This window comes from Papilio machaon, chromosome 5 (assembly GCF_912999745.1).
Source record: "Papilio machaon chromosome 5, ilPapMach1.1, whole genome shotgun sequence".
Classification (NCBI taxonomy): domain Eukaryota; kingdom Metazoa; phylum Arthropoda; class Insecta; order Lepidoptera; family Papilionidae; genus Papilio; species Papilio machaon.
Genome location: NC_059990.1, coordinates 6,842,906 through 6,853,688, shown reverse-complemented (window position 1 = coordinate 6,853,688; position 10,783 = coordinate 6,842,906). Strand labels below are relative to the sequence as shown.

The 10,783-nt window shown below is 35.8% G+C and overlaps 1 protein-coding gene across 1 annotated transcript; it reads left to right on the top strand.

Moving 5' to 3' along the window:
• Positions 1-10,158, top strand: LOC123720995. The gene is made up of 3 exons (XM_045677894.1): positions 1-235; positions 8,884-9,077; positions 10,029-10,158. Exons 1-3 carry the CDS (start codon positions 127-129, stop codon positions 10,137-10,139), a joined length of 414 nt encoding a protein of 137 aa, XP_045533850.1. The 5' UTR covers positions 1-126; the 3' UTR covers positions 10,140-10,158.
• The last annotated feature ends 625 nt before the right edge of the window (positions 10,159-10,783 follow it).

Here is a 10,783-nt window from a genome sequence, read left to right as displayed (position 1 = left end):
TCAAAGTTTTGTTGACCTAAGTTATCAAAAAGTTAACTTTTTTGTGAAAACTTATTTATTGCTATAATTATTTACAAATTCATATTCGGAGGTTTTGTCTTGTTTACTTTTTTTTATTAAAGTAAGATGGGAAAATCAACGCAAGTTGATGGTGATAATAATCCAACATCAGCGGAATCTGATCCCGCTAAATTATTGGAGGCAGCCCTTCTCCAGATGGATGGAATCATAGCCGGTAAGTTGAGATTAAGTACAAGATACGTGGTTTATGTTTTTAGTACTGTTGATTCGTGAAAGTAAACAATTACGTAAACTTTCCACGCCTAAATGACTATCGGGGTCTTCATTTCCTCATTTATCTCTCACTAACTATTCATATTGTCAGACAGATGTACACAGTAATTTTCTTTCATTCGGTATTATTATACGCCTATTTTATGAACCTTGAAATAGTTTGAATGTTTTAAGGATACAATAAAATGCATGCATGCATATATGCTATGTATCAAATAACTATATTGACATAAACAAACTGTTACCTTATACTTAGCATATTAAATAATTGTACCAGTATATATGTCAATAAAAAATTTCGTTTTCTCTAATTCTTAGTATAGATTTTTTTCATTGATATGTGTAATTAATAACTGCAGAATCTCATTTCATTATAACAATGAAAGAATTATAAACATGCTATGTTATTGTATACTCCATGAGATTGTGGCAGTCGTAAGTTTGTGATATTGCAAGTGTAAGAAAAAAATGTTATTGCATGGATGATGCTTTTAGGAGGACCATTCGGTAATATTTATGATTTTGGGTAATAATATAATATTTTTAATATAATATAATATTTTTAATTTAATAATTGATAGAACATGATAAATAAATATACAAAATTTATTATTTCTTTGTCTCCTGTATTCCTAAACCAAGAGACACAATCACAATTCTTATTAATTTGTTTTAAACATTTTACATACTATCTTCAGTGATATAAATAATATACAATCTTTTTGGGTTCACTCATCCCATGTGCGTTCATGGACCTCTAGTTTTCTGAATCTGTCCACAAAGTTTTCCTGTCCAATAATTTTGTGTATGAGTTTCTTTTACATCCCGTAGCATTGCAGTACTACATGATCATGCTGTTTGTTTTAAGATTTTGAATCTAATATCCATAAAGGTATACACTGTATTATGTTTTTCAGTTATATCATAAAATGTTAAATGCAAAAGTAAGAATATTATTTTTTCCAAACGTCGAAAAACTTGAGGGGTTTCTAACAATGGAAAGTGTGGTTCCGTTTGTGAAAGAGTGAGGGGGTGTATTTCCCGAGAGGGTGCAATCTGTTGAACGAGAGGGTGTCGGTAGTCGCACGCCGTCGTCGTTTCGGTTCGGACGTCTGTGCGTCACGCGCGTATATATTAATACGATACGTACATACATACTATATGTACGAAATACACGTGCTATTGTAAACGTTCAGGCATGTGGATTGCATTCGATGTTTTTTTTTTCATTTTGTTACAGATGTTTTGGCTGACAACGCATTACGTTGTTGCGTTTTATATTAGTTTTTTGTCGAATTTATTAACTCTTCCTATAAAATTAATGACGATTGTGCGTTAATCTTACTAATATTATAAATGCGAATGTTTTGATATATGGATGGAAGGATGTTTGTTAGAAGGTATCTCCAGAACGGCTGCATGGATCTCGCTGAAATTTGGCATAGATGTAGAACATAGTTTAGAGCAACTCATAGGCTACTTGTAGTGTTTTTAATTTCCGCGCGGACGGAATTGACGACACCGAATTTCAGAGTTGATGCAAAGTTAGATAAGCCTCGAGCGTTGTAATCAAGTTTACAATTTGCTACTTTAAGACACTAGTTGACTTCACATTAGATAAAATTTGTGCTAATTTTTGAACAGTTATATATGAGCTGTTTTTCAACGGTTTTTATATAGGTACCCACACATAGGCGTATAAAATATTTTTTCGCTTGTGCGTCTTTCTTGCTTTCATTAACATGATTATTCGTTCGTAAGCATTGATGCACGCTTTGTCTTGTTTTTTCAAAGGCATTATAAATAAGAGAAATTCTCGTAAATTGTGACAATGAAGTAAAAAAATTCATAACCATAAGTGAGAAAAACATACATAGATATATACACTTTTCCTCTATGAAACACGCGTATTTCAAAAAAGTAATGCATATTAAAATATTTACTGTTTTACATTATACAAAGTACACACTGATTGTCGGGAAGTGACAATTCCATATCAAGTTTTGCAAGAACTATCTCGATGGTACACCCGTAATCTTTTGTCAAGATAATTTTTATAAGGCGTTTAGTTATCAAAATATTTCTACAATACACATTGTTTTTATTGCCGTTTCGAATTTATATGTGACGCAAAGTTGTAGTTTTTTCATGTCGCTACTGAAATTAGGTGAGTTTATTGAGCGATAATGTATTTATTTCAAGACTAGTTGTCGCCCGCAACTTCGTCCGCACGGAATTTAAAAAAAAACGTAAAAAGTAGCCTATGTGTTCTTCCAAACTATGATCTACATCTATGCCAAATTTCATCGAGATCCGTTGAGCCGTTCTGAAGATACATTTAAACATCCATCCATCCATCCATCCAAAAATTCGCATTTATAATTAGTAAGATAGTAAGATTGGCAAAAAACACATATACGGCTTCTAGTAAGATTGATGGCGATTTTGTGAAGGTTATATATGTTTGGCCTATTGAATGAATGCAGGATTTTGTACCACACTGGTATTTTTTGAGCTCGCGACATTTCTGGTGTATCTGGGGGTGGGTTAAGTTTTCTCGGTAAAAGTCATTAAGCTGATAATGGTAAAGAAAGATGGTAGATAGCTAGTTTTTTTAACCTTTTTCTTTACTAATATAATACTGTGGGGTGAAAAAGAAGAAATATTGTCTTATTCACCCTTAAATTAATTGTGTAATTCACTCCAAATTAAATTTATTAATTGCGTACGTCGACATCTCCGACCAACAGGTACCGCACTCAATAATCTGATCAGGTCCGTGACATGAACTCCCGCTCCCCTCGTTTTCCTCCGAAAACGGGGAGTTAATGAGCTATTATATTCTTGTCGCGTAAAGCCCCTTATCCCTTATTTGAGAAGATGCGTCTCTTTTAGAGGTTTTATTTCTTATCATTCAAATAATATTGAATACTATGCCATATTTAAGTAAATAATCTAATAAAAGTTTAATGACATATATTTATGAAATACCTACATTTTAATTTTTATATTCGTAGCGATTACTTATTTAATTCGTATAATTTAACATTTTGCAAGTTAACAAGGTGGACTTCTTCTTTTATTAGGCGTTGTTTAATTTATAAACCTATATCGTGTGTTGTGTAATGTTCTGCACCTGTGTGTGTGTGTCACTGTGATTGTACCGTGTTATGTGAGTACGATGCCGGGCTGCTGGCACCTGCCGGAGCATGTAACGCGGTGGTGGCTGCTCGATGTCTGCAGCCAGCGTCTCTTCGGTGATGATGCTGACTCACAGATACCGCAGCGTACGTCTTTTTTGTCTCTTAATAGTTATCCAAACTTTATGGCGGTTTAGATGCTGCGTAAAACGCGATTTATTACCGGTAAATTACCGGGATGTAAAGTATTACACACGAAGACATGTGCTTGCCACTAAATTAAGTGTAATCTAATATTATATTTAAGTAGTGACTGCTTTACATACAATGCAAATACGCTTTTATACAATATTTTCCATGTTATGTAAATAGTTCAATGGAAATTTCTACATTAATATTGGCCTATTTTCAATAAATAGTACTCGCTGTTGGTCCAGTAGATATGTAAATAATTGTTAAAGAAAGTAAAATGAGCAGATTTTTTTCTTTTTTTATCCGAGCCCAAAGCGTCATTGTTCCAATTCGGATGCAATTCATTCGTCCGCATAATTTCTGCGAATGGAGTCGAATCGAAAAGATCTCCGTTGTTACTTATTTATGTTTAATTTTGATTTTTATATTTTTGTGCGAATATGCTCATTCTTCTTTAATTTCCTTTTAATTTTTTGAATTTTTTTTATTCGTATTTTCCTTGAAAATTAGTATTTGTTTCTCCCCGTTGGCTTAAAAACCTTATTAAATGTAACTACTTGAAGTTATATTAAGAAAGTAGGTATGTTTTGTCTTAAACAACGGTTTTACATACCATTTAGTTTTTTTTTTAAGTCAATAGGTTTTTAAGTTGGAATGCCAACTGTATTATAAACGATCTAGTATACTTTAAGGCTATTATTTTATTTGGCTAGTAAAAATGCATTAAGTACAATAATATAATAACATTGCTTTCACGTGTAATTCTTGCAACTTGGAAACTGTGACCGCCATCTGTGACATCTCCGACTTGTCTCAAAACTTCAAAACTTTATAACGTACCAGTTACACTGTTTGAGATATTTATCTAAACAACTATATTCTGCTCTGCAGTTAGTTGTTTCGTAGAGTTTTATTTGGGGCGATGTGATACATGTGTTAAAGTTACAGAAAAGCTATATATAAGCTATATTAATAGCATTGGAATCATATATATTTCCCCCTTCGACAATTTCAACTATTTATATAAAACTAAAGTGTAATATATAATATCCTAGAATATTTGCATTCATTCTTATCATGTTATTAAACAATTCTATGATATTTCGTGGAAGAAATTAGCTTGCCTTAAAGTGGGTATACTATCGGCACTTAGTATTATTTTAATTCAAAGATTAGTACCTAATTCTTAAACTGATCGTTTCTGTATGCAGATATATTCAAACGAGATAGCAATTTACACGATTCTGAACTTTATGCAAATAAGTTGAACGTAAAGCAACGATCAATGTTGAGCAAGTTGGCCACCGACGTTGAGGTAATCCTCCGGATTTGGCTCCTAAACCGTTTGTGCAGTGAGCTAAGTCGTGAATCGACATATATAGCTTTAATATAACACTGCCAATTTGTCGGGGAACATGTAGGCTACGGAATATGTTATACTGGTCTCACCAAATACAATCAATACTGGAAATCGTCATTCCGAATGCCTTGATATGGCATGGGCATATGATGGCAGCACGATACCTCAGTGTAGGCACTTCAAGATTAGCACGACCTTCACTAATGAAGAATACGAAGTTGATGTAGAAAACTGTAGGATCGAAGATCAGAAGTGTCTTTGTTTGTTCTATATCTGAGAATTTATGACGGTCTTCTGTGCCTGTTATAACTTTCGTACATACCTCAAGATAGAAATGTGAAATAATCGAATTTTTAATGCAAAATGCACATATAGAATGTTTTTTTCTATATCAGCGTCTGTTATCTATTGTTTATATCCTTGAAATTGTATCAAAAATCAGCTCTTTTGACCGTATTACCCAAATACCAATAAAAAGGAGGTTAAGGTTAATATGACGCAGACTAAAACCATTTTATGAATAATACAAGTGTTTTTATGGAATGAATTCATTGACTAAACCTATGATCTTAGTTCCAAAAGAAACTGGCGGAATTAAGGCAATGGGAAGAATGTATTTGTTAGCTCTATAATTTATAGTAAGGTTTATACTTAGTTCCTCTATTTATTAGGGTTTTACTGAGTTTATAGTCGCGTAATTCTTGAATTTTTTATCTGTAGTTTTAAAATTTCACCGGCGCACGCTCACCGCATAGAAAACCCGATTTGCACGCGGCGCGAGTGACACGCTTTACTAACTTCATTAATTTAGAACACGCCTCAACTAGAAGATGGTTAGCTCGAGTTTTTAATTAGGCCGCAATTTTATTTGAGGTCCGTAATCAAATTAGTGTAAAGTGCGCATTGTTTTCTGACGCCAGCCATTCAAATAATTTCGATGGAACATAAAAATAAATAATGTTTATTTGGTTGTAGAATTTTTTTCGAAGCGATGAATATTTTTTTAGTCTGTGCTGACAGATAAAATTTAATATCTCTCTGAAAGTAGCACGAAGGCTTTTTGTTTACTTAACTGTGTATATTTTAAATTTGGATAAATTTGATTTATAAAAGTGACAAAATTAAACACCCATAAAAAATAGAAAACGGGGTAAAAATTATCCTATGTCCTTTTCCTGGTTCTAAGCTACCTGCCAACCAATTTTCAGTCAAATCTATTCAGCCGTTCTTGAGTTATAAATAGTGTAACTAACACGACTTTCTTTTATATATATAGATGTTTATTTTTTTTAAATTAAATATGTATTCACTTTTTATATCACTGCAAATCTTTTAATATTATTCTTGAAAGCATGAATTCAACACTTTGGTTTTGTTTCGGGAACAATATGAAATATGTCTGGTAGTTTGCACAAAGAACTTTGCTAGACACATTCATTGTATAGAGAAATAAAAATGTAGAAATTTCCTCAGCTTTCCAAACTCATAGTATCTTTAGAAATATGTATGTATGTACATATCTTTGTTTTTGCATATTTGTCACAGATTTAATTTATCACATGCAAAGTGAAATTACACCTTTATAATTACTTAACCTTTTTTTTTTTTTTTTTCCAACGAGTAATGCTTAATGCATACTCCGTGCCTCGGGGAAGACACGCGAGTTATGTGAGATTCTCTCCCCGAATGGGAGCATACCCACTAAACCTCCTTGTTCCCTCATGGCCATAGTGTGGGGCGCCACGGGATCGCGTGAGCTTGCCACTGCGACGCCCCACTGACCGCCCCGGGAGGGGCCCTCTCTGCGCCCCCAAAGGGGCGCTGCACCCTTAGGCGCTCCTTGAAGACGACACCGTGCAATGCAGGTTCGGAATCCCCGCCTCCCCCGCTGGTGCCGCCTAGGGTTTATAGAGACCTCGCCTCTTGGCCCCCGTCTTGATCAAGACAGGGGCCCGCGGTCCCGGTGATGGCCACCGGGATTACGCGATGGGACGCAGGATCACACGCCATCGCATAACAGCTCTGCAAGCAGAGTGCTACCGAGGTCGTGCTCCCACGTCCCGACCGACGGCCACGACCCTAGTGGGCCGCGCCACCCACCACGCTCAAGGCTTACCCTCACCTTTCGCCGCCCTGAAAAGGGCAGTTACTCAGCTCGGGTTCGCCGCCCTCTCATGTACGGACCCACAAGTGGGCCCGCACCCTAACCTACCTTAACTAACTTAACCTAGCCTACTCTAAACTAACCTATAGGTTCGCCCTCACCTTTCCCTGTGGTACTCAGCTCGGGGTCACCTCCCTCTCTTTTGCGAGCCCACAAGTGGGCCCGCAGCCTAACCTAACTTACATAACTAACTAACCTAATAGACGCTCGCCCATCGGCGAGCGCCGCCCTCTCTTTTGCGAGCCCACAAGTGGGCCCGCAGCCTAATCTAACTTACACAACTAACTAGCCTAATAGACGCTCGCTTTGCGGCGAGCGCCGCCCTCTCTTTTGCGGGCCCACAAGGGGCCCGCAACCTAATCTAACTAACCTACTTAACCTAGCTAACCTACCAGTGTTTGGTTCGCGGGGCCGAAGCCCTACCCCGGCAGAAGGCCGGGGCGTTCCCCTATCCACCACCCGGGGACGCGCCACGTCGGAGTTCACCCCTCCGCCCACTCGGACAACCGAGCAGGTCCGTGGATAATTACTTAACCTGCCCTAAGTTGTTCTTTTCTTTAGGGCTATGAGTCTTTACTCACCGTTTCCATGATGATAATTGAAAGGAAAACACTAGATTCATACTCTACAAGAATACGCACTTCCAGTGCATTAAATTCTAGTTATTTATTGCATATAGGCTAGAACGATGTGCTTGTATTGAATCGTACGAATATTCGCAATACCTACACATTTAATATTATTCAATATTCTTGAACAGAATAAGGGGATATAAAGATTTTATATATTTTACGTCCATCTGTTGTTTTCTTAACGATTACCTAACTGAAGTATTGCGATGTTTTCGGATCTGCCTTGAGTGCGTTGTTTTTACTCTTAATAAATCCCAACTTAATGTTGGAATTTTATGTTAACAACGAAACTTTACAATTACGAAAACAAATTTATCGTGATCTTCTATTAATTAAAAAAGGAACTGCGAAATTTGTTTTTTTTTTTCGACAATTGTTAACAACCCTATGTTAATTAAACCTTAAAAATATAATTAAGCGTGAAAACCTTTACCTTAAATTTTTTGATTGGAGCTCTCTTATCTTTTAGCCCAAAGAAGTAATTTTTATCCACTCTGTCTAGCCTATTAGGCAGCATAGGATGAAGTTTTCAATGTTCATTAATTAAATCTTTTTTTGTTTGTTCACTTTATGGGTAAACATCTAATCTTCCAAAATGTGTCTTTTATCGGTATTGTTCATCGCCGCTGGTATTTTTACAACCATTTAATTTCATGATTTCGAATAATCGGCTTTCATCGCGGTTTAATTAATTTGAAAGCTCGACCTAGATTGTGTTGTACTCCAATACCTTTATATATATTTGAATTAACTGGTATCATTTGGTTTAGAACAAAGCTTTGTAATTTTTACATGCTATTTATACCCGAGATGCGTGATTTAACGGAATGGATTCTCTATTCCTATGTTAAATACATTTTAGTCCAAGAATTTTTTTTTGAGATACGACAATCAAAAGTTTTGTTCCGGATTTAGTGGAACTGTAGTTGATCAGATCAGTTGAAAAAAACACGAACCTATAACTATAACATGAGTGAGTGTTTTTTTTATATACCACCCAGATATTATATAGCTCTTCTCTGAGGGAACAATCTAGGCTATTTTAGTAACTTCAAGAGCAAATCTAAAGGTATCTGAAGATAATATTCACTGTATCAACAGAAGCGGGCGGCACCGCTACGGGGGCGACGACGCCGAGCGGGCCGGGGCGAGCTGCGCGGGCGCGGGCGTTGGAGTTGGCACAGCAGCTCGCGTCCTCGCTGCAGCATGCCATACCACCGCCCCCCCGACCTGACTTCACCACCGCAAGCGCGATACTACGCTGGCTGCAGCAGAACAACAACTCCGTAGCGCTGGTAAGTGGTTCTTCGAGTGAGATTACAAATGTGACGTCACCAGAAATTTGACAGAAAAGCGTGTTACATCTGATGCAAATGTTAACACACTTCGTGCTTCTGCGTTTTTTTTTTCTTAAGGAACTGTGGAATATTATCCCTGTGAAAGACGGTTATTGGAAACACAACAACAAAACAAATGTGAAACCTAATTACAAAACTTACTTGGCTACCCTGATTTGTGTGTTCTTAGAAAGTTAATTTATTTTTCCTTGTGAAACTTATAAATTGACTTACGTTAGTTACTTCTGTTACTAAGAGGATGAAAAATGGATGGTTATTGAAGAGTTCCTCTGTATACGTTATTTTTAATACTATAATCTATTCTTTATACTATAAAATGCGAAAACGCTTCTGACTTGCCGTCACAATGGTTCCTGCATTTAATATTTCACGGCGCTATCAAAGAACCTTTTGAACGTTATTGAGATGACTTGCATCCACAAACTCATTCTCCTCGGAACTTTATTGCATTTTTACTTTTTCCGGTGGATCTTTAATTTTTTTCAAGTAAAATGATTGGAATGACTCGTCTTTGTGACTACAAGAGTTACTACTTGCAATATTCCTTTGACTTTCTTCTCCATTATAATTAGAATAAGATTAAATAAAATTATTGGTCTATACATTTTTTTTATATACTTAATAATCTAAACAAATTCGCGGATTTAAATGTTACATAGGATGATAAAGATTGTATGTTGACCCTAAAGTCTGAAACAAATATGTGTTGTCTAATACATATCAGTTTGAGATCGCTGTGCACCTAAAAAAAACAGCTCAAGTTATCTAAGTTTTGTTTTCCATGCTCAGTAAATTTGGAACTGCATTTTTTGTAACATGAAAATTTGAAGAGCCTATGTCAAGTAATATTAAAAAGCAATAGTTTATTCGTTTGTAAATCCTTAACAGCTCACGGGTGCACACATGGAAGCTACTAATTGCAGCACTCCGCAGCCTTTGCCCGCCGATGTGCACTCACCTACAAATTACTTTTTACCGATGCTCGAAATTGCTCGCTGATCACACGAGTACTGGTAACTAACGACCTACTCTCAGTTAATACCTAAGGCAGAAAGAAAATAACAAACTTAGGTCTATAATATTTACAATTTTTATTCTCTATTGATTGGTGACATTAGAGCTAAACCTTCGGAAACTGAACAATATTTTTTATTGAGTATACGGCATTTAAACAAAGTTAATTTTATAAGGTCCAGATAATTAAAACCATTAGAAACTTTTGTCTTTTTACGTCAATTTTTACCGGACTTATTTTATAAATTGGTTTATTGAAAATTTCACATAACGTGTCATGTTAAAATGCTATTAGGCTTTACTACACGGAACTTTCTCGTAATACTTTTATTTTAGTTAACTCTGTAATTTAACAAGACGGCGATATCCATTCAATATGAGAACAAAGACAGAAATAAAAAGTTCTTTCACGTTTTACAGATTAAGGTTATTTATTAACTTGTATTTGATATTTTGCTCTAAACCTCCGGCTAAAAGATTGACGAAAGGCATTCAACGAAATAACTAAATAAATAGTGTAACTTTAAACTTAACGCTGCAAATGCTTCGGCCTCTATAGATTTGTGTTTCCCGCATACCATCTCAGTGAAGACCAGGCACTAACCTGAATACTTCGCAAGGCTCACAAA